General features: G+C 40.1%; 1 protein-coding gene across 3 annotated transcripts in view; it reads left to right on the top strand.

Annotated features, from left to right (window-relative positions):
* The window catches only part of FAS (Fas cell surface death receptor), a 44591-nt gene extending 22080 nt beyond the window's left edge, over window positions 1-22511 (top strand). The window contains exons 4-9 of one of the 3 annotated variants that reach the window (XM_043476082.1): window positions 756-864; window positions 3717-3772; window positions 3926-4015; window positions 5780-5841; window positions 6982-7006; window positions 21993-22511. In XM_043476082.1, the coding sequence (XP_043332017.1) occupies window positions 756-864; window positions 3717-3772; window positions 3926-4015; window positions 5780-5841; window positions 6982-7006; window positions 21993-22111 (461 nt within the window). In that variant the 3' untranslated portion in view covers window positions 22112-22511. Of the gene's footprint in view, window positions 1-755; window positions 865-3716; window positions 3773-3925; window positions 4016-5779; window positions 5842-6981; window positions 7007-7721; window positions 9689-21992 lie in introns of those variants that run through there. The other 2 variants (XM_043476081.1, XM_043476080.1) reach the window with 2 other exon arrangements.
* Window positions 22512-25224: the final 2713 nt, after the last annotated feature.

The raw sequence follows: 25224 nt of genomic DNA, 5'->3' as shown, positions 1-25224 counted from the left end.
AAGAACTCTCTGGACATAAAGCTTTTCTTGCCCCTGTTCAGTCTCTAAAGCAGTGTTTCTCAACCCTGACTGTATAGTAGAATCAAACAGGAAGCTATGAAAATTGCCAACATTTAGGTCCAATTTCAAGGGCTTCCTAGTGGCTCATATGGTAAAGAATTTGCCTGCAGTTCAGGAGACTCAGGTTCGATCCCTGGGCTGGGAAGATTCCCTGGAGAAAAGAATGGCTACGCACTACAGTATTGTTGCCTGGAGAATTCCTTGGACAGAGGAGCCTGGCAGGCTACAGTCCATGGGGTCACAAAGAGTTGGACACCACTGAGTGACTTTCACTCTCTCACTCAGGTCCCATCTCAGAGTAATTAAATCAGAATCTCCAAGTAAGGGTTTTGGCACTGGTCTGATTGAGTAGGTCTGGGGCAGGGCCTGACATTCTGCATTGCTAACAAGCTCCTGGGTGATGCTGATGTTACTGATCTATAAGCCATACTTTGAGTAGCCAGACTCTAGATGAGAACAGGGGAGCCATTTTAAGTACAGGTGGGATTGTCTAGGTTGATGGATTGTCTGTCTGCTTAAAACACTGCTAGATGATTTCAGCTCTTTCAACCTGGGGTTATCTATTTGGCATTTAAACACTAGTTACGTTACTAAAGGTTTAATAGTTTGACTGCTGATGTCAGCGCTGGATCTCAAAAACCCATGCTGCTCCTGCCCATCCTTTTCATTGTTCATTCATCAAATTGGTTTTCTAGGGCTAGAAGTGGAACAAAACTGTACCCGGACCCAGAATACCAAGTGCAGATGCAAATCAAACTTTTTTTGTAACAGTTCTCCGTGCGAACACTGTAACCCTTGTACCACGTAAGTTTTAGTCTTTCTCTGGTTAAAACAGTAGGCATATCTTGAGAGAAAATGATCTCCTGAAAGGGAAGCAACACTGGCTGAGAGTGAAGAATTTGGGTTTTAATCTTGCTTTGCCTCCAAGAAACTAGATAACCATTTTTTCCCCCAAACATCCTGTGTCTAAATATTTATTGAACACCTCCTGCGTGCTTGATTCTGTGCTGGCTGCTCAAGCCATTGATGTATGCAGACACATGCCTGGTCTTGAAGATCTAAGGCTAGAGGCAGAGAGTGTCAAGGAAGATGATGGTTATTATATTCAGACCATATGATAAGACTTGTGCTTCAGATTTTGAGTTATATAGGAAAACCTTTCAACTCTGGGGGATGGGTAAAGATATGACACATGGCTTGAGTCTTGAAAAAAGGAAGGAAAGACATTTACCTGGTATATATAGAGAGAAAGGACATTTCAGGCAGGGGAACAGCAACTGCAACCAGGCAAAAGGAAGCTCTGGAGAACAAAGGACCTGGCTGGAGTTTAGGAAAGACTGAGAAGGAACCAGGTCAGATCATGAAGGACCTGTCTTTCATGCTAAAGTGCTTGATTTTAACCCAAAGATAGGACACCTGATTCTAGGTTTCACTTTTCTTCCGATTAATCAGGTCATTTTGAACAGATCACTTAACCTCTCTGCACTTTGGTTTCCACACTCATTTTGTTGTTGTTCAGTCGCTAAGTCATGTCCAACTGTTTGCGACCCCATGGACTGCAGCATGCCAGGCTTCCCTGTCCTTTACTATCCCCCAGAGTTTGTTCAAACTCATGTCCATTGAATTGATGATACCATCCAACCATCTCATCCTCTGTCACCCTTTTCTCCTCCTGCCCTCAATGTTTCCCAGCATCAGGGTCTTTTCCAGTGAGCTGGCTGTTTGCATCAGGTGGCCAAACTATTAGAGCTTCATTTTCAGTATCAGTCCTTCCAATGAATATTCAGGGTTGATTTCCTTTAGGATTGACTGGTTTGATCTCTTTGCTGTCCAAGGGACTCCCAAGAGTCTTATCTAGCACCAGAGCTCAAAAGCATCAATTCTTTGGTACTCATCCTTCTTTATGGTCCAACTCTCACATCCATACATAACTAGTGGAAAAACCATAGCTTTGACTATGTGGTCCTTTGTCAGCAAAGTATTGTCTCTGCTTTTTAATACATTGTCTAGTTTTGTCATAGCTTTTCTTCCAAGGAGCAAGTGTCTTTTAATTTCATGGCTGCAGTCACCATCCACAATGATTTTGTGGCCCAAGAAAATAAAGTCTGTCACTTTCCATTTTTTTCCCCATCTATTTGCCATGAAGTGATGGGACTGGATTCCATGATCATAGTTTTTTGAATGTGGATGCAAATAATACTCACTTGTCTTATCAACATCTTTTCTGTGACAATCAGATTGGGTAATATGTGCTGTAAAAATTTGTCAAAGCTCACCTAGTTAGGGAATGGGCAGAGCCAGGTTATAATTCAGATAATTTGTCAGTATTTGGCTGTCTGAAGAAAATCCTACAGGGACTTCTTGAGTGCCCTAATCACTAGTTGATATAAAAAAGGAGGCCTTTAGGGGCTAGCTAGGTAGACTCCATAAGCAGCAGCCTGGACAGTGGGCTATTGTCTGAGCATTTTATTGCTCCATGACTGTTTTGAAACTGCTTTTGGCAATTTATGATTTTAAGTTTATTAGCTAATTAAACTTTATTTTTATGTCTATTCTTTTTTCTCACATGTTGATATTTTAATGCCTTTGTTTTTTCCTCAAGGTATTTTTAACCCATAGTCATTCTTTAGGATATTTTTCATCCAAACACCCAAATTATGTTACGAATTTGCACCAAGTAGATGCTAAAAGAAACTAAGATCGTGTCATCCAATCTCATTAGGCATGCATGCTTAGTCGCTCAGTCATGTCTGTGTCTTTGCGACCTCATGGACTGTAGCCCACCAGACTTCTCTGTCCATGGGTTTCTCCAGGCAAGAACACTGGAGTGGGTTGCCATTTCCTTCTCCAATCTGGTCCTATCACTTCATGGCAAATAGATGGGGAAAAAATGGAAACAGTGACAGACTTTATTTTCTTGGACTCCAAAAATCACTGTGGATGGTGACTGTAGCCATGAAATTAAAAGACACTTGCTCCTTGGAAGAAAAGCTATGACAAACCTAGACAGTGTTTTAAAAAACAGAGACATTACTTTGCTGACAAAGGACCATATAGTCAAAGCTATGGTTTTTCCATTAGTTATGTATGGATGTGAGAGTTGGACCACAAAGAAGGCTGGGTGCCGAAGAATTGATGCTTTCGAACTGTGGTGTTGGAGAAGACTCTTGAGAGCCACTTGGACAGCAGGGAGATCAAACCAGTCAGTCCTAAAGGAAATCAACCCTGAATATTCATTGGAAGGACTGATGCTGAAGCTGAAGCTCTGATACTTCGACTGCCTGATGTGAAGAGCCAACTCATTGCAAAAGACCCTGATGCTGGGAAAGATTGATTGCAGGAGGAGACAGGGATGACAGAGGATTAGATGGTTGGTTGGCATCACCGAATCAATGGACATGAGTTTGAGCAAACTCTGGGAGATGGTGAAGGACAGGGAAGCCTAGCGTGCTGCAGTCTATGAGGTCGCAAAGAGTTGGACACGACCAAGTGAGTGTACAACAACAACAGAAAGCTAATCTAGAAATATTTGAGGGAATATGTTTGCCCGAGATGCAAAAATGGATAAAATGTCCCTGGATTTACAGTATGTTATTGAAAATGATCAAGGACTCAGTCCATCAGACTTTTTTAATTCCCTCTATATTTTTTTCTAGGTGTGAACATGGAATCATTGAGAAATGCTCACCAACTAGCAACACCAAATGCAAAGGTTATTATTTCTTTTTATGATTATACTCTTCTTTCTCCCAAACTCACTGTAAAATATGAAGAAAAGGCAATCCATTTTGATTCTATGAGTACTTTGTTTTCATCCTTTTTTTTTAAATCTTAAGAAGTATGTACTTTCATATACCATGTACAATGTTCCTATCTACAGGATCCAGATCTCACTCAAACAGTTTATGGGCCCTGCTGATCCTCCTCATCCCAATAGTTCTAATAATATACAAAGGTAAGCTCTTCATTCAAATGGCAGGTTGAAGTGACTTGGGAAGTCATTGTTCACAAGAATTCCCTTCTGTCTTTTACTTGTAAGAAAGCTCCTACCAGGTAGCAACTCTGGTATAGAGTTAAATTCCTACTTCTAAATGCACCCCTGAGAGCTGATAAGAATAGATGATATTATCCTTCAGCTACTGTTTTTGAGCAACCATTCTGGGGCACTGATTGAGTATTCCCATCCTCCCCATGAACAAGGGTATTTTCATTTAGACAGCAGCCAAGTTGGCCAAGAATTGGAAGTAGTCCTTCACTCTACATTGAGATAATCCCCTGTATAAAGAGAACTCCAAGAGCAAAGGGATTGCAGCAGACACTTGAGAAATTCATCCCTCTCTGTGCCTCTTCTCCCTTGTCCAGACCCCATGTTTTTAAATTATTTAACCACTTTAACCTTAAAGACTGTGGCATACCTTTTATGCAAGAGTTACTTAGTAAAATCATCAGGTAAACCAAAATTTGGAATACTTGTAATTGTACTCTGGGCTTCTCAGGTGGCTCAGTGGTAAAGAATTTGTTTGCCAATGCAGAAAACACAGGTTCGATCCCTGGGTCAGGAAGATTGCCTGGAGAAGGAAATGGCAACCCGCTCTGGTATTCTTGCCTGGGAAACCCCCATAGACAGAGGAGCCTGGTGGGCTACAGTCCATGGGGTCACAAGAGTCGGACACAACTTAGCGACTAAAGCAACAGCAATAATTATTCTAACTCCCATTAGATCATTCATACAACACATAGCAGAGCCAACTTTTGCACTGATACATCCAATTTTTCTTTTCTGTTGGAACAAACCACTGTTTCTCCAGGTCAACTGAAGATAAAAAAATTATCTTGCCTTGAGAGGTTGTTCAGCTGAAAATATAAACTCAATGTTTAAACACGTTAAATGCCACTTCATGGCAAACCGATGTCAACTTTCTGTAGCCTATGGCTTCTCTGCCCTGCTGTAGCCATGTTACCCAGCTTCAAGCCAGCGAGACGGAGTGGTGATGGCCACACAATAAGGCAAAAGCCAGCTTCAGGCTAGGCCAGTGTGTGGTAACTGGATGGCTCCATTAAGATGTGGCATATCAGGACATTCCAAATGGTCCAGTGGTTAAGATTTCATCTTCCAGTGCATGGGGCATGGGGTGTAGGTTCGATCCCTGGTTGGGGAGCTAAGAGCCTACATGCCTTATGGCCAGAAAACCAAAACGTAAAATGGAAGCAATATTGTAACAAATTCAGTGTGTTTGTTAGTTGCTCAGTCGTGACCCAGCTCTTTGTGACCCTAATGGACCGTAGCTTGCTGGGCTCTTCTGTCCATGGAATTCTCCAGGCAAGAATACTGGAGTGGGTTGCCATTCTCTTCTCCAGGGGATCTTCCTGACCCAGGGATTGAACCCAGTCTCCCACATTGCAGGCATGTTCTTTACCATCTGAGCCACCAGGGAAGCCTTAACAAACCCAATAAAAGACTTTAAAAATGGTCCACATTAAAAAAATATTTTAAAAAATTTTAAAGAAAGATGTGGCATATCTCTGTACCACTTGAATCAGTGGGATGGAATTTTCAAAATCAGGACAAAATCTGCCTTTTCTGGTGCTTGGTTGCTGTAAATTTTAGTGAATGAATTTCTCCTTTCTTCTGACGCTTCTCTTAGTATGAGACTTTATTCTCTCTTGCTTCCTACAAAGCTGAGACCTGAGTCTGATAGATATTTCTTGGATCTTTCAGTGGTGAAAAGTCAACACAGGAATAAAAAGAATGATTATCACAACTCTGAAGCCTCAAATGATGTAAGTGTTGACTAGAAAAATAAGTCATTCAGCTTTTTACTTGTTACTTTTTAAAAATTAATTAATTTATTTTAATTGGAGGCTAATTACAATATTGTGGTGGTTTTTGCCATACATTGACGTGAACCAGCCATGGGTGTACATGTGTCGCCCTACTTGTTACTTTTTAAAAAGCAAACCTTTATGGTGCTTGTGTGTGCATGGATTAGAGGGACATCAAAAATGAATTAAAATATGGTGCCCAGTTTATAAGAAACTTCTATACAAATAACATACAAATAAGTTCTTATTAATAAGTTCTCACTTACACAAAGGGAGCTGACAAAAGGATATGGCCAAGCTTCCATGTTCCATGTTGGTATTATTCATGAACAGAAATGCAGAGAGATATCCTTTACTAGAGCATGGATTCAACATGCCCAAGCAAAGAGATTACTCTGAAAGCCCACACTAAAGGCCCAACTCAGCTCTCTCCAGTCACTTGTTACCTTATGTGTCACCATATCTTTTTCCAACATGGAATCAAAGCATGTCACATCTCTAAAAAAAGGAGTTCCCTGGTGGCCTAGTGGCTTTCAGTGCCGTAGCCTGGGTTCAGTCCCTATCAGGGAACTGAGATCCTGCAGGCCGTGCTCAAAGGAGAAAAAAAAACAGCCAAAGGCACACTGGGGAGAGTAACCAGCTCACCTGATGAATATTGATTTTTCTCACTTGGGGCCAGTGGGATTTAGGGTTCTTTAAATCAATATAGTACAAAATCATTTCAACTTAAACTACATTCTTGTGTCAAAAATTCAAATTGTTACAGTAAAGAAAGTGTTAGAATGATGTGTACTATGTTTATTTTCATGTGTCTATACAAAGAATGATCTCAGCACATTTCACAAATCCCTTAGGTTTCTTGCTTCTGTAAAAAATGAACCACTATTCCCTTCGTTTCTGGTTCAGCTGGAACGTTTCAGAATAAAAATTTGAATGGTGAAAAAACCCTCCTTAGTCATTTAGTCTAATTTTATACATCAAGTAAGTGTACTTCCTTGAGTATTAAGGAAGAATTAGAAGATTGCATTTGGAGTATTCTAAATATATTTTTATTTCCCTCTCTCCTTCCCTCTGTTTTTTTTTTTTTTTTCTCCCCAGGAAGGGAGGCAACTGAATTTAACAGGTAAGATTTTTATCATTTTGTTTCATAGAGATGGCTTCCTTGGGAGTAACAGGCTAATTTTACAGTTAAAATAATGTTGGGAATTTCAGTGACACATTGTGGGGTCTTGCTATTCCTTGAGGCTGCGTTTCTTCCTGCTCACTAACAAGGGTTTATTAGGCAGTGTGTTTAAATGTATAACTAATACTCATTATTAAAAATAAGTCAGGTAACATAAGATGCTCTATTCTTAAAGCTTTGTTTTCCTTCACAAGCAGTTGGGTATAGTATAGAACTCTGCCTAAACTCCTAGGTAATCTGAATTGTAGACTCAGTTGTATACTTACTCTTGGTGTATCCTAGTTCCAGTGAGTCAGTGATAAGATGGTCATAAACCCTTTGCCTGCCTTTTAGATTTGTGGATCATTGATCATCAGATCCATGAGGGCATTAGAAATGAGTTTTTCTAGCTCTCTTATTATATAGATGAGAAAAGAAGACACAGAGATGTTACGTATCGTTTCCAGGGTATAGAGCAAATTACTGGGGACGTAAGAGGAGCTGGGATAAGAACTCAAGGTTGTTTCTATTTTTATTTTTCCACAGTTGGCTCTTTAGATCTCTAGGACTTACCCATATTCATAAGTACTGTAAGAAGAGAAACAACTATGGTTTTTCAGAAGTGGGAATTTTGTTTAGAAAAACAAATTTTCAGAGACTCTTCTTTATTTTTCAGATGTTGACTTGGGTAAATATATCCCTATTATTGCTGAACTAATGAAAATAACTCAAGTTAAAGAATTTGTTCGGAAGAATGGTATAGAGGAAGCCAAAATAGATGATATCATGCATGACAATCTCCATGAAACAGCTGAACAGAAGGTCCAACTGCTCCGCAGTTGGTATCAAAGTCATGGAAAGAAAAATGCATATTGCACTTTGACTAAAAATCTCCCAAAAACTCTTGCAGAGAAAATTTGTGACATAGTCACAAAGGACATTACTAATGAACGTGAAAATGCAAACTTGCAAAATGAAAATGAAAACTTGGTTTAAAGTGAAAAACAACTAACTCAGTTCTGAGAATATACTAAATGTTCTAAATATGTTCAAATAAGTTCTGAGTAGCTATAGATATTGCTTGGCTTAGCTTTTTACTGGGTGTGTTTTCTTTTTTCATTTATTAGATTTGTAGAGCTAATATATTTGCTCAAAGCTATTTGTAGAGCTAATAGCTTTGAGCATTTCATGATTCTGCCTTCAAGGATTTTTAAAGTCTAGTTGGGTAGATGAACGCTGGTGAGAGTAAATACCCATGTTCATCTTCTTGCCTATTAAGTGTGTAAAAAAGCATGCATTCAAAGATTGAGATCATGTTCAAGTGTGTAACATATGATTCTGTCAGTGTGAATGTAATTAATGTATGTGAACACAAATGCCTATCCACAGGTTGACCCCATTCCACGAATTAGTAGATGTGATCATTGTTGCCATGTGACAATCAACTGCCTCTAAATTACCTCCCCAGCTCTACTGATAATTCTAGAGATTTTTCCATATTTACAAATTTTGTTTACACCTTTGAGAGGAGTATATTCAGGGAAAACTTGCACATATCCTCTGAATATAAAATTTAATAAGGTTCTACCTCAAAGATCTTTGCACAGATTATTGGCCTTTCATAGTGAACTATTTCCATTTTGGATTCACATAGAAAATGCAGACTCAATTATAATGCTTGAATATTTTGTATTTGTCACTGTAGATCAAATAACCTACTTCTTTCTCAGGTGTCAAACATTTTGGTCAGGAAAGAATTACTAGATCACTGTCATCTCCCTGTTTTCACCTTGATGTGCATCTAGGTAGACTGAACCCCCAGACTTGAAAGGACTTCCTAAGAAACACTGAATGATTGATGAAAAACTGGGGCTGCCCTTAGAAACATCTAGCTTGATTTGGAGAGACCAGCTGCTCTTATGGAAGGTAGCTTTGTGGCATATCATGAACCCATGTCTATCACCAAAGCTGATAAGATAGATTCTTATTTTGTCCCATCCCTCACAAAGTGCTCAGTAACTTGCCATGTATTCTCTGTTGGTGTAAAGGCAGCTTATACACAGCAGAAGTGAAATCATACTGCTGCTGCTGCTAAGTCGCTTTAGTCATGTCCGACTCTGTGCGACCCCATAGACGGCAGCCCACCAGGCTCCCCCATCCCTGGCATTCTCCAGGCAAGAACACGAGTGGGCTGCCATTTCTTTCTCCAAGGCATGAAAGTGAAAAGTGAAAGTGAAGTCACTCAGTCGTGTCCAACTCAGCGACCCCATGGACTGCAGCCCACCAGGCTCCTCCGTCCATGGGATTTTCCAGCCAAGAGTACTGGAGAAGGGTGCCACTGCCTTCTCCAGAAATCATTCTAAGTGTTAAGAATTGCCTGTTTTCTGTAGCTTCTTAGACAAGACCCTCTCCCCACTATCACTTCCTTGCTTTTACATTTAAACACTTTTGAAAGTTTGTATTAACTGTGAATGTTAATAAATACTATTTATATTTATATAGTTGTAAATGGAACACAGTTATAAGCTGAAGCAGATGCTCAGAACTACCTAAAGAGCGTCCATTGATGGAAGATGTTTTTCCCTTATGTTTGGAAATAGAAAATATAAACAAAAATATTTTATTAAAATCATGTTTTTGGTATTTCAGGTTATCTCTTTTTTGGTGGGACTTTGCTTTTTATTTTCCCTTTTTCTATTTATTACTAACTGTAACCTGTTCATTAATCTTTCATCCATTCTCTGATCTCTCAGGAGGTATCTTCTTTTTAAAGGCTTTTAGTGGTTAAATCATTTCCTCTATAGGCTGGTACTCTAAAGCATATATCTCCTAAACAACACATGATTACTTATTATGTGAGGACTTACCATGACAGGATTATATATTAGGCACTAGAAGTGTTGTATACTGACACATGTAAATGAAATCTAGCAAAATGGTACAGATGAATGTATTTGCAGAGCAGAAATAGAGATGCAGACGTAGAGAACAGACATGTAGACATAGGCAGGGAAAGGAGGGTGGGACAAATCTGGAGAGGAGCATTGATACATATGCAGTGCATGCATGCTGCGTCACTTCAGTCACGTCCAACTCTGCAACCCTGTGGACCGTCGTCTTCCAGGCTCCTCTGTCCATGAATTCTCCAGGCAAGAATACTAGAGTGAGTTGCCATTTCCTCCTCCAGGGTATCTTCCCAACCCAGGGAGCAAAGCTGCATCTCTTATGTCTCTTGCATTGACAGGCGGGTTCCTTACCACTAGCACTACCTGGGAATCCCATATTCCAGTACCATGTGTAAATAGACAGCTAGTGGGAACCTGCCACATAGCACAGGTAGCTCAGCTGAGTGCTCTGAGATGACCTAGAGGGGTGGGATGGAGGCTCATGAGGGAGGGGATACATGTGTATGTATAACTGATTTACTTTGTTATATAGCAGAAACCAACACAACATTGTAAAACAATTATATTTCAATAATAAAATTTCTTAACAATATGAATAACTGGACATACATAAGAAAAAAAAAGTAATTAGTTCAAAGGATTGGTTTTATTGGTAAGAAAGCTAAATGGGGATTTTGAAATATTCCTTCCTGCGTACTTTTTATTTCTGGCTCCATAATGACCACTGGACTATCTCTCTTTTTTAAAATTTAATTTTAACAGTACATTTTGTTTAGCCCATTATTTCCCAAATGTTATCATTTCAACATGTAAGCAATATAAAAACCATTAATGAGATCATTTGCATTCTTTTTTGTTTTCCTAGTAAAGCCTTCAAAATCTGGTTTGTATTTTAGTTACCGTTTTAAGCACATCTCAGTTTGGACTGGCTGCATTTCAAAGATTCAACAGCTGGTGGCTAGTGGCTATGGTACTAATAGTTCAGGTCTCTTTATTAGGGCAGGTGTGCAAATTTAACTCTAAAGCTGGTTTAGCCCTGCTACTAAAGTCCAGTACTTTCACCATCTTTTCAAGGGGTTCTCTTCACTCTGGTTGGTTGGAGTGTCATCTCCCACCCTCATGTCACCGCTGGGAACTGTTCTGCTTGCAGCACCCATAGCTGTCCTTTGCTGGCTCTCAGAGTCTGATCTCTGCACATGCACACAGTAACAGCCCAAAGATTTCAAAGAATCTCTGCACAGATTTCTGGAACTTTTTTTCTGTGTAACTGCCTTCTTTTCAGTACTCTGTTCTGAGAAGTCTGGCAGCCTCAGCCTCCTAAATGCTACCCTCTGCCCCTCAACTTGATAAGAAGACTATTCTCTGCTTAGAGTTCCTCCTGTACCAGGGTCTGAAAAGAGCTTGTGGGCAGAAGGTCTGAGTGATCATAGGGGTCACCTCATTAGTTTCTCTCCTCTAAGGGACAATCTGTAATCTCTATTATCTGGTTTTCTAGTTCTAGACAACAGTGGGGCAAGATGATACTAGTTCGTCTTCATGGCCAGAAGCAGAGGTCCTACAGACACATCTCAGTTTATTGTGCTTCACTTTATTGAATTTTGCAGATGTTGTGATTTTTACCAACAGGTTTTGTGGCAACCCTACATCGAGCAAGACTATTGGCGTCATATTTTTCTAACAGCATTTGCTCACTTCGTGCTCCTTTTGGTAATTCTTGCAGTATCAGTATCTTGGACTTTCTCATGATGATTATATTTATTATGGTGATCTGTGATTAGAATCAAATCCCATACCCACCAGAGATGCTCAGGGCTCAAACCAACCTTGTGCGCACCAGGACCCAGAGACTCCACAGAGACTGAGACAGAACTGTGTTTGAGTGTCTCCTGAGGAGGTATGGGTCAGCAGTGGGCTGCTGCAGGGGCAGGGGCTCTGGGTGCAGTAGACCTGGGCATGGCATAAGCCCTCTTGGAGGAGGTCACCATTAACCCCACCATAGAGCCGCCAGAACTTACACAGGACTGGGGAAACAGACTCTGGGAGGGCACAAAGAGAAACATGTGTGCATGAGGACCCAGGAGAAAGGAGCAGTGACCCCACAAGAGACTGACCCAGACTTGCCCATGAGTGTCCATATGTCTCTGGCAGAGGCGTGGGTCAGCAGTGGCCTACTGCAGAGTCGGGGGCACTGAGTGCAGCAGTGTGTGCATGGGACCTTTTGAAGGAGGTCCCATTATCTTCATTATCTCCACCATAGTTTGGCCTCAGGTCAAATAACAGGGAGGGAACACAGCCCCGCCCTTCAACAAAAAATTGGATTAAAGATTTACTGGTCATGACCCATCAGAGCAAGATCTGGTTTCCCCCTCAGTCAGTCTCTCCCATCAGGAAGCTTCCATAAGCCACTTACCCTTTTCCATCAGAAGGCAGACAGACTGAAAATCACAATCCAGGAAAACTAACCAATCTAATCACATGGATCACAGCCTTGTCTAACTCAGTGAAACTATGAGCAATGCCATGTAGGGCACCCAAGATGGATGGGTCATCGTGGAGAGTTCTGACAAAACTTCTCCAGTGGTCCACTGGAGAAGGGAATGGCAAACCATTTCATCATTCTTGCCTTGAGAACCCCATGAACAGTATGAAAAGGCAAAAAGATAGGACACTGAAAGATGAACTCCCCAGGTTGGGAGGTGCCCAATATGCTACTGGAAATCAGTGAACTAACTACAGAAAGAATGAAGAGATGGAGCCAAAGCAAAAACAACACGGAGCTGTGGATGTGACTGGTGATGGAAGTAAAGTCCGATGCTGTAAAGAACAATATTGCATAGGAACCTGGAATGTTAGGTCCATGAGTCAAGGCAAATTGGAAGTGGTCAAACGGGAAATGACAAGAGTGAACGTCGACATTTTAGCAATCAGCAAACTAAAACGGACTGGAATGGGTGAATTTAACTCAGAGGACCATTATATCTACTACTGTGGGCAAGAATCCCTTGGAAGAAATGGAGTAGCCATCATAGTCAACAGAAAAATCCAAAATGCAGTACTTGGATGCAATCACAAAAACAACAGAATGATCTCTGTTCGTTTCCAAGGCAAACCATTCGATATCACAGTAATCCAAGGCTATGCCCTGACAGTAATGCTGAAGAAGTTGAAGTTGAACGGTTCTATGAAGATCTACAAGACCTTCTAGAACTAACACCCAAAAAAAGATGTCCTTTTCATCTTAGGACTGGAATGCAAAAGTAGGAAGTCAAGAGATACCTGGAGTAACCGGAAAATTCAGCCTTGGAGTACAGAATGAAGCAGGGCAAAGGCTAATAGAGTTTTGCCAAGAGAACGCACTGGTCATAGCAAGCACCCTCTTCCAACAATACAAGAGAAGACTCTACACATGGACATCACCAGATGGTCAATACTGAAATCAGATTGATTATGCTCTTTGCAGCCAAAGATGGAAAGCTCTATAAAGTCAGCAAAATCAAGACCAGGAGCTGATTGTGTCTCAGATCATGAACTCCTTATTGCCAAATTCAGACTTAAATTGAAGAAAGTAGGGCAAACCACTAGACTATTCAGGTATGACCTAAATCAAATTCCTTATGACTATACAGTGGAAGTGAGAAATAGATTCAAGGGATTAGATCTGATAGACAGAGTGCCTGAAGAGCTATGGACGGAGGTTCATGACATTGTACAGGAGGCGGTGATCAAGACCATCCCCAGGAAAAAGAAATGCAAACAGGCAAATGGTTGTCAGAGGAGGCTTTACAAGCAGCTATGAAAAGAAAAGAAGAGAAAGGCAAAGGAGAAAAGAAAAGATATACCCATTTGAATGCAGAGTTCCAAAGAATAACAAGGAGAGATAAGAAAGCCTTCCTTGGTGATAAATGCAAAAAAATAGAGGAAAGCAATAAAATGGGAAAGACTAGAGATTTCTTCAAGAAAATGAGAGATACCAAGGGAACTTTTCATGCAAAGATGAGCACAGAAATGACAGAAATGGTATGGGCCTAACAGAAGCAGAAGATATTAAGAAGAGGTGGCAGGAATACACAGAAGAACTGCACAAAAAAGATCTTCACGACCCAGATAATCATGATGGTGTGATCACTCACCTAGAGCCAGAAATCCTGGAATGCAAAGTCAAGTGGAAGCATCACTATGAACAAAGCTAGTGGAGGTGATGGAATTCCAGTGGAGGTATTTCAAATCCTAAAAGATGATAATGGAAAAGTGCTGCACTCAATATGCCCGCAAATTTGGAAAACACATCAGTGGCCACAGGACAAAGGACAGTTTTCATTCCAATCCCAAAGAAAGGCAAAGCCAAAGAATGCTCAGACTACCACACAATTGCACTCATCTCACATGCTAGCAAAGTAATGCTCAAAATTCTCCAAACCAGGTTTCAACAGTACGTGAACTGTGAACTTCCAGATGTTCAAGCTGGACTTAGAAAAGGCAGAGGAACCAGAGATTAGATTGCCAACATTTATTGGATCATCGAAAAAGCAAGAGAGCTCCAAGAAAAACATCTACTTCTGCTTTATTGACTACACCAAAGCCTTTGACTGTGTGGATCACAATTAACACAATGGAATATATAGGAAAATTTTGAAAGAGATGGGAATACCAGACCACCTGATCTGCCTCTTGAGAAATCTGTATGCAGGTCAGGAAGCAACAGTTAGAACTGGACATGGAACAGCAGACTGGTTCCAAATCGGGAAAGGAGTACATCACGGCTGTATATTGTCATCCTGTTTATTTAACTCATATGCAGAGTACATCATGAGAAAGGCTGGGCTGGATGAAGCACAAGCTGGAATCAAGATTGCCAGGAGAATAGCAATAACCTCAGTTATGCAGATGACACCTTAAGGCAGAAAGTGAAGAAGAACCAAAGAGCCTTTTGATGAAAGTGAAAGAGGAAAGTGAAAAAGTTGGCTTAAAACTCAACATTCAGAAAACTAAGATCACAACATCTGGTCCCATCACTTCATGGCAAATAGATGGGAAAACAGTGACAGACTTTATTCTTTTGAGCTCCAAAATCACTACAGATGGTGACCACAGCCATGAAATTAAAAGACACTTGCACCTTGGAAGAAAAGTTATGACCAACCTAGACAGCTTATTAAAAAGCAGAAACATTACTTTGCCAACAAAGGTCTGTCTAGTCAAGACTATGGTTTTTCCAGTAGTCATGTATGGATGTGAGAGTTGGACTATAAAGAAAGCTGAGCACCAAAGAATTGATGCTTTTGAACTGTGGTGTTGGAGAAGACTCTTGAGAGTTCCTTGGACTGCAAGGAGATCCAACCAATCCATCCTAAAGGAAATCAGTTCTGAATATTCATTGGAAGGACTGATGCTGAAGCTGAAGCTCCAATACTTTGGCCACCTGATGTGAAGAACTGACTCATTTGAAAAGATCCTATAAATCCATGGCTGATTCATGTCAATGTATGACAAAAACCACTACAATATTGTAAAGTAATTAGCCTCCAACTAATAAGAATAAATGGGAAAAAAAAATCCTGATGCTGGGAAAGATTGAAGGCGGGAGGAGAAGGGGACGACAGGGGATGAGATGGTTGAATGGCTTCACTGACTCAATAGACATGAGTTTGAGTAAACTCCAGGACTTGATGGACAGGGAGACCTGGCATGCTGCAGGGGTTGCAAAGAGTCGGACACAACTGAGTGACTGAACTGAACTGAAATGTGATCGGTGATCTCTGATGTTGTGAAGAGTAAAAGTGAAAGTGTTAATCACTCAGTCATGTCCAACTCTTTGCGACACCATGGACTGTAAAGCCTGCCAGGCTTTTCTGTCCATGGAATTTTCCAGGCAAGCATACTATAGTGTGTTGCCATTCCCTTCACCAGGGGATCTTCCTGACTCAGGGATTAAACTTGGGTCTCCTGCATTGCAGGTCTTCCCTAATAGCTCAGTCAGTAAAGAATCTGCCTGCATTGCAGGAGACCTGGGTTCAATTCCCGGGTTGGGAAGATCCTCTGGAGAAGGAAATGGCAACCCACTCCAGCATTCTTGCCTGGAGGATCCCATGGACAAAGGAGCCTAGCAGGCTACAGTCCATGGGTTTGCAAAAGTTGGACATGACTTAGCAACTAAACCACTACCACTCCTGCATTGCAAGCAGATTCTTTACCGTCTGAGCCATCTGCTGCCTGTATATATATATACACACATTTTTTAGTAATAGAATGTTTTAAAATTAGTGTCTGTAAATTTTTTTAGACATAATGCTAATGCACACTAAATAGACTAAAGTGTAGTATAAACATAACTTTAACATGCACTGGGTGACCCCATAATTTGTGCGACTTGCCTTTTTTTGCAATATTTGCTTTATTGCAGTAATCTAAAACAGAGTCCACAATATCTCTGAGGTATGCTTTGTACTTCGCAAGGTGAACTTGAGTCATAGAACACCCTGTACACGCTCTGGTGAGCTCCAGTCAAACAATTTCAGGTTCCTTTTGGAGGACGAGGGAAGTTGAGAAGGTCTTTGGACTTGGTGACATGGCTCTTTCCCTCATAGTTGCACTTGAGTGTGACTGTTCCTAATAGTTACAACCATGTTCCAGAGTCTGAGGTGGCCCTTGGTTCAAGATCACCCTTACTGTGGTGAACATGGTCTGGTCCTCTTGGTGGTAGACATCATGGGGAAGAGTATCACTCGTGAGCTGTAGGGAAAAGGTTATTTATAGAAGGAGGTCGTAGATCACACAGTGAGACTTGCTTACACGAACAGCTTGGTCTTCCTCATTGGCTTGCACATGGAGCTCTCCTAACTGATTTGATCAGAAATTTTTAGTTATCGAATCAGTTCCTGCACAGCTGTCTAGATAAGTTATAGAATCAATACAATTAAAAATTTTTTCCACACTCGCTCCTGAATGGTATTTTATCTGAGTACAGAATTTTATGTTAGGATACTTGCAATTTTCCCTCATCTCTTTGAAAATGTTAATGTTGTCTTCTTACATTTATTGCTGCTGAGGGAATGTCTACTGTTGGTCTAAATATCATTCCTTCAAAGATAATATTTATTTTTTAACTCTGATAAGTTTTAAAGTTTCCCCTACCTTTTCCTTGGTGTTCTGCTGTTTCACTATAATGAGCTTCAATGAAGATTTAGTTTTACTTAACCTATGTAATAATCGCAAAATTTTTATCAGAAAGATAGGGCTGTAGTTTTTGTCCTATCTGGAAAATTCTCAGCTATTTTCTCTTTCATAAGAGTTTCTTTTGAAACTCTTAGTATTATCCAGTGAAGTTTCTTGAGTATCTAACTTATACTTTTTAATTTTTAATATATTTTTCTCTAAATGTTGCATTTTGGGGAAATTCCTCATCATTCTCTTTAAATTAACTATTTTTTTCTTACTAATCAGGTTGGAGTATTCTATCCACTTAGGTATATATTTTATTCTCTACATTTTTCTTTCTTAACATTTCTAAGTGCTTCTTTCACATTTTCTCTTGTACTTACCTCGTTTATACTTGATTTTCATTGATGATGTATTAGAGTTTAATAGATTTTATTCCATCATCTATCTCCTTATAGAGAAGAAGATCTTATAGTTATTTTTAAGTCTTTTTTAGAATTGCTTTGTTAAACTTTAACTGAAGCAATTTCATACTGATTTTGAAGTAAGGCAGGATTTTCTTCTTATATTTTTGAGCTCTGTAGTTTCATCTTGAATAACAGATTCCCCCCTCCCCCCTCCCATTTCTCTGCAGTCTCATCTGTCTAGTGGTTTGTGGCTTCTTTTACTAGGGCTTCCAGAGTCCTCAGTTCTGAGACTGGATTTATAGATGTGTTATGCAACTCACAGTCCTTGGTGACATTAGAGCTGTTGCATATTCAGTCAGACAGAGGAGCCTGGTATAAGCAGTCCATGAGGTCACAAAGAGTTGGACACAGCCTAGCGACTGAACAACAACAATATCCAGTCATGCATCTAGCGGCAGCTTGGCTCAGCTCCATGTCACGTGGCTGTTGTACCTAGGACTTCCTAGCTCTCAGACTCCAGAACTTCATATGAGCCATAGACCCAGGCCATGTTTGGCAGAAGTTCTGTTTAGCTTTCTTTCACCAGTCAGAAAGCTCTGCCTCATTCCCCAATTTTAAGAAGAGAGGCTGGCCCTTGTCCTCTGCCTCAAGTGGGGCATATTTATTGTTGACTAAACCCATGAGCAAACCCTGCTTTCCTTCCAGGCATTGATCTCACAAGGCTTTGGCTTGTGTCCAGGTCATTAATTATCTAGCAGTTGTTTTCCATTCTTCTAGGAAGGAAGGGTTTCTTATTCTTTAGCCTGGCCGTGCCTTTTCATTTTCCTTTTAAAGTGTGTTATGGATCACTGCTATTTGTTCAGATTGGGAGGGGGTGGCCCTCCAGAAGCGCACTTACAATTCTAGATTAACCCTAAGGCCCCAATATTGTCATTAGGTGATCAGAAACAATGCTTTGTTTTACGTTTTTAAGCTACAACTAACACTGTAGTTGCTTTCAGTTTCACAGAGTCCTTTGATAAGAATAGAAGAACAGGGACTGTAGGATTTCCCAAGTGGACCTGAGTTTTGTTATTGTGATACATCTAGAGACCTACAGATCTGGGATTAAATATTTATTTTCTCCATAAGAGTAGAAGTGCATATTTTAATGTCTTTGAGACTTAGTTTCCCCATCTATAAAATGGGAAAATTGTTTCAATATTTTGGAGTTTTATGACGAATAAATAAAACATGTATGAAGTATATGCCATGGTACCTGACTCTATACCTTGGCAGATAGCAATAAAAAAATCCAACTGAGATGCATAAGCAAAATGTAAATTGACTGGCATATTTTACTAGCAGTTCAGAGATAGGGTGAGTTTAAGCACTAATCTATTCTAGTGCCTCCAGTCATGATTTCCTATGATTCTCTTGGATTTACCATCTTCATATGGATCTACTTGTCAGACTGGTAGCGACAAGCTGCTTGGACCTATCTGTGTATCACGACATCCAGGAAGGACAACAGTTATGTAGGGAGGCAAGACGTGCTGGTTGGCTAAATCCATGGGGCTCAATCTTGAGCCTGGGGTAGGATCAGGTTTCCCTGAGTTGCCAAAGATATAGTTGGGAGGAGGACCCTTGCTAAGAGGGCAAAAGGGGGGTTCTCAGTAGGAGTGCTAGGATGTTTTGGGTACCCAACTCAAACTGACAATAGAAAAATACAGTATCAGGTTGGCCAAAAATTTCATTTGGGTTTTTCATAAAATGCTATGAACTTTTTGGCCAACCCAATACATTACAGGACAGGCAGTCCAAAGGCATGGCTCAGCGATACCATGAAGACTGCTTGGACCAGCTCACAAGCATTAATTGTTCAATACTCAGGAATTTTGTAAGACAACTGTTAAATTGTTGGCAGCTTTATATTACTGTAGTGGGAGTAATTACTTTGCTTTCTAAGTAGAAGAAATCAATCTACTATGAAACCCAGTGAATGTCAGGAGACTTGCAAGTTTTGCTTAAAAGTCCTACATTTAATTTCTAGCCACCATTCCAAGCATCTGTCTGGTAACGCTTACACTGATAAAGATAGGACCAAGCTAAAGAGTGGGACACGTCTGAGGGACTAAGCAGAGCAGAGAGAAGCTCTATCTTCTTCTCTTCCATGAGCAAGTTTGAAGGGGACTTTCCTGGTGGTCCAGTGGTTAAGAGTCTGCTCCCAATGAGGGGAGCCCAGGTTCAACCCCTGGTCAGGGAATTAGATCCCACATGCCACAATTAAGAGTTTGCATGCTGCAATGAAGAGTGAAGATCCCACATGCCACAACTCAAGACCTGGCACAGTCAAATAAATGAATAAAATAGTGTTAAAAAAAAATGTTTGAAGAGAGGGGTTAGCTTTCTGACACCAACAGTAATCCTTTTTTTAAAAATTTTTTAATGGGAGGGGACTAATCTAGTGGTAACATTAACCACCTGGTGAGACATCTCCAGTCATCAACCATCAGCTCCTATTGGAGCCACAAACCCATAAACGCGGAGACTGGGTGCCACCAGTGGCCACAGAACCAAGAAAGCAGAGCCTTCCCTTTCCTTCCTGCTCACCTCATTTTCTCAGCTTTCTCCTCTTCCCCTTCTTCTCTAGCAACAACTTGAAATCACCTCTCTCTTTCCCTTCCCTCTTCCCCATCCTTGTTCTTCTTTCCCTCCATCCCATGCTTTTGCTGTATTCTTTCCCTTCACCTTCTCTCACTTTCACATTGGATTCATCAGGAAAGTTGTGTAACCATAGCAAAAAATATTTTTAATTAAAAACAAAGCCTAAGAATCTAGAGATTCAGGATATGTTGGCCCCAGAAAACATTTTCATCAATGTACCTTGGATCTACTGTGTGTATGGCACTCATAATCTTGTGGTGTCTGTCCTCCTAGACGAATAAGCTAACTTCAGCTACGAGGGAAGAAATCTCAACTGCAAAATTAAAGACCAAAGGTCTGGTCCACTGGTCCTTCAAATGCATCTATGGTGAGTGAGGATGGCTCAGAACATTTCCATCAATGAAAGGAGCATCAGGGTCAGCAAGAGAAAATGATCAGTAAAATAACAAGGTTACACTTTGCTTTCAGGTGGCCAGAAGATGGCAGTGTCTCTCCTGGTACTAACTGCCCTGCTTGTATCAAAGACACGCCTACAGAAACAAAGCAGTCATTTTGTGTTTTAATTCATTTTTAAAAATTTTTTTCTAGTACAGGTGCAGCACAGAATGGAGTAGTAGGTCAAGTACTCAATCTGAAATCAGATAAATCCAAGTTCAGATTCTAGTTCTGCCACTAACTAACTTACAATCTTGAATTTAACATCTCCAAGTTTCCGTTCCCTTGCTCTTCTTGTGACGGAGAAGAACAAGACGAAAATACATGGGCAAGTGTAATAAATTATAATGCACTATGGAACAGGTTCTTAACCATTAATGTGCATAGAATCACCTGAGGAAATTCTTTAAATGCATATTCCCCAGGTCTTTCTCCCAGAGATGTTCAGTAAGTCCAGGGCTGTGCCTGGGAAGGTGCATATTACCAAGCATCCTTGATAAATAATCATGATGCTGAAGGCTCTTGGACCACAATTTAAGAAACTGCGTTATGCAAATATATACTAATAGAAAGAGATATTAAGGCACAGAAGTTATTAACTTCCTTTGTAATAGCACTAATTATTTTCTATTTTAAATAAAAATTTTATGAAATCCCCTTTACTCGTGGATTAATTAAATCAGAGAATTGTATTTTGTTCATCCTTTGGTGTTCACAGCAAATATTTGGAAATATTTACTGTGTGGTAGTCAGATATGGGGGAGGGGGGGAAGATCCCCTGGAGAAGGGCATGACAACCCACTCCAGTATTCTTGCCTGGAGAATTCCATGGACAAATGGGCCTGGCAGGCTACAGTTCATAGGGTCTCAAAGAGTCAGACATGACTGAAGTGACTCAGCACACATGCAGTCAGATCTAGGATAGTCTATAGAGCGTCCTTGAAGGTTTTACCTGATTTATGGGTATATTTGGGTAACAGGACTTGGCAGACTCAACAGAATCATCTTGAGCTCTGCCTCTGGACTCCCATGGGCTTCTCTTTGCTTTCAAATAAGTGACCCAGTGCCTTCTGATAGTGGCTTCACCCTGCAGAAAGAGGTAGATGTGCAGGAAGTTTAGCATTGAAGTTTCGGGAATCTCCTTAAGTTCTCTGTCACTGTGGCTATCACAGACCTCCAGGACTTTCCGACCAGTACTGGCAAATATCAAAGCAAAGATTTGCCGCCCCCAACTCTTCAGAGGGTGCTCCTCCACTGGGTTGTTGCCCCAGCAGAGAAGGTCCAGTTCAAAGCATGCAAGTGCTATGCAGTCTGGCCCCTGGGGAGCAGGGCTCGGGTAGAATAGCTCCATGTGACAACCCCAGAACCTGAACATGAGTATTTCTACTCTTATTTTAGGCATCAGAAGACAACAAAGCTTCCCAAAGGAGCTACAGAAACTTGCTTTGCTGGGACTATGTTCAGACTTCACACTAATATGGCAAGGAAGGTGCTTAATGGAATCACAGAAATTTTAGTCTTTGAGAAAATCCTTGTTGAACTATTCTTTTTGAGCCAGGCACCATTTTAAACTTGCCACTAAAATGTTAATAAAATATCCAAAGACTACTACTTGTGGAGCAAAGATTCTAGCAGCAGGAGACACATTACATAGTAAATGGACTTGATTGCAGTTGATCTTTGTAAATACCATTTGTTGAATTGGTGGAAACCTGAATCAGTAAATGAGAGGTGATCTCAATGCAGCACTTCCTTTTTTTATTTTGGTAGTTTTATTCATCCAGCTCTTGCTCTTAGCAGTTGCTTAGAAAAAAAGATTGAATACAGAAATGTGAAGATCATGGAAGAACTGTAAATCTGATTTAAATGTAGTATAGCAAATAAAGGAATGTGATACTGTCTTTGCTTGACCTAAAATGTGACTCACTAATGCAGCACTTTTTGCACCCCATCCTGCCAAGTCCTTCTTTTGCAAAGCACACTCTGTCCTTGGGCATTTTCCTGACTCCACTACTTTTTCTAGGGATGACCTATGCCTCACACCTTAGTCATCTTTTCACTGAGAAAGGACTTTCTTAAGAACATCGAATTTGGAAAGTCCCTTTCTGCACCCCTCTTTTTTTGTTTTCAACTGAGATGAAATTCACATAAGATTATCCACTTGAAAGTGTACAGTTCAGTGGCATTTAGTATATTCACAAAGTTGTGCAATCGCCATCTCTCTCTAGTTCCAAAACATTTCCATCACTCCTAAAGAAAACCCTCTATCCATGAAGGGATCATTTCTCCCCCTCCCCCACTCCAGCTCCTGGAAACCACCAATTTGCTTTCTGTCTCTAAGGGTTTAACTCTTCTGGACATTTCATATAAATGAAATCACATAATATGTAGTCTTTTGTGTCTGCTTTCTTTCATGGAACTGTATGTCTAAGAATATTCAAGTGAAGCAGCAGATTTTAATTCTGCAGTGAAAAAAGGAAATGTAATACTTGCTAGTTCTTATCTGATAGTTATAATCAGATTCTGATTGCTTCAGCTTCAGGTGACACATACAATGCTTATCAGATTTATATTTCCTAGGGCAAGTTTTCTTTGGATAAAGATACAGAATAACACCTGAAACTAACACAACATTGTAAATCAACTATACTCCAATAAAAATTTTTAAAAAAGATCCAGAACACACGTGGCAACAATAATAGCTTTGATAAGTCCTTGCGTAGTCTTTCCTCAGTTTCTGCCCTTACTGTCAATAAAAGCAAGCATTTCAATAGAGGTTTAGTGAGATTGTTTCCTGCAAGATGTGAGACTGGAGGGTCTCAGATGTGGAGAGATTTGAGGTATTCTTACTTTTTTCATTTATGGAGAAATATTTCTGGTTCTGAGTATTCATTGAAAGGATTAATGCTGAAGCTGAAGCGCCAGTACTTTGACCACCTGATGCAAAGAATTGACTCATTGGAAAAGACCCTGATCCTAGGAAAGATTGAAGTCAGGAGGAGAAGGGGACAACAGAGGACAAGATGGCTGGATGGCATCACTGACTCAATGGCCATGAGTTTGAGCAAGCTCTGGGAGTTAGCAATGGACAGGGAGGCCTGGTGTGCTGCAGTCCATGGGGTTTCGAAGAGTCAGACATGACTGAGCCACTGAACTGACTGATTGACTGATTATTGGTTCACTCAAGAATCCTTTTAAATTTTAATTCCATCAATGCACTTTATTCCCAGACTTTGAGGTAGGTATTATTACCCCCGTTTTAAGGATGAAGAAACCAAGGCTTTAAGAAGATAAAGCCTTATACATATTTATACATCTTTCAGCTGACAACTCAGACTGAGTTTTTACATTCTACAGAAAGTTCTAAAATAATGAGCAGTGTCATTTGCAGGAACTCTTATTCATACCCACATCTCACTGGTAGCCTAATGAACTTTCACTGAAAACCAACATGGGTCTGACATGAGATTTAGAGTTAGATGAAGAGGTGCCTGCCCTCACCTAGAGAAGACTGTCTCAGCTGACACTCAATAAAGATGACCAGACCAGGCTCAAACTTTGCCAGGTATCCTTTATGCCTCATACTGCTTCTCACAAACTCTGTGTATGTGTATGTGAATTTCCTATTCTGTTTTTTTTAATTGGAGGATAATTGCTTTACAGTGTTATGTTGGCATCTGCCACAAACAAGGTGAATCAGCCATAAATAAACAGGCAAACAAGCAAATATATATATATCCCTCCTTCTTGAGCATCCCTGCCTCCTCCCATACCCTACTTCTCTTGGTCATCAACTCTATTCTGTTTCAAGTCCACAAAATGTATTAGTTCCTAATGAGAGCTATAGAAGCATTCTTGTTTCTATATGATGCTTTCAAGACTGCACTTGACAAAATGTTTGAAAAGGAAGCTAACTGACTTTACAACACACACACAGACCTTTAATGTTAAACTTTGTTAATTCAATAAACATATGTTGAATATACAACAATATACTTAGCACTCAGTTAAATGCTGGGGATATAGCAATGAATGAGATAAACATTGTTCTTACCTCACTAGTAAGAACTTATTTCATAGTGGAAATATATAGCAGAAAGCATCTCCAGTAATTAACTAAATAATTTCTTCTCTAATAAGGAATATCAAGAAAAAGTACAGGTGCTATGAACTGATTTAACAGGGGAAACTATTCTAGACTGGGATGAGGGTAGAAGACTAGGGAAGAGCTTCTCAAGGACATGATATCAAACTGTATTCTTCCATATCTAAATGTATCTCTAATGCAAATGAACAGATATTCATGAAAAATTAAAACATAATTATCTCCAAGCAGTAAGCATTGGAATTATGTAGAATTATTCCTTTCAACACACACACACACACACACATACATGAAATGAGTTATTTTTAAGGTATTTCCTATGTAAAGTACATACACATTTATTGAAAGTTAGATTTAAATGTAATCAAATGAAAAACAGATAATCTCTGCTGGTTTTGTATCCTTGACTCTGCGGTTTTTACTAAATAAGGAGTTATTTGATATCCATAGAGGCACTTAGGAACTCTTAGATGTTTTGTTTTTCCAAGAATTGGATTGCAAAATACCTATTACAAACTCAAACAA

Source organism: Cervus canadensis, chromosome 8 (genome assembly GCF_019320065.1).
Source record: "Cervus canadensis isolate Bull #8, Minnesota chromosome 8, ASM1932006v1, whole genome shotgun sequence".
Taxonomy (NCBI): domain Eukaryota; kingdom Metazoa; phylum Chordata; class Mammalia; order Artiodactyla; family Cervidae; genus Cervus; species Cervus canadensis.
Note: the sequence above shows the minus strand (reverse complement) of the source record. Positions and strands in the feature narration are given on the sequence as shown.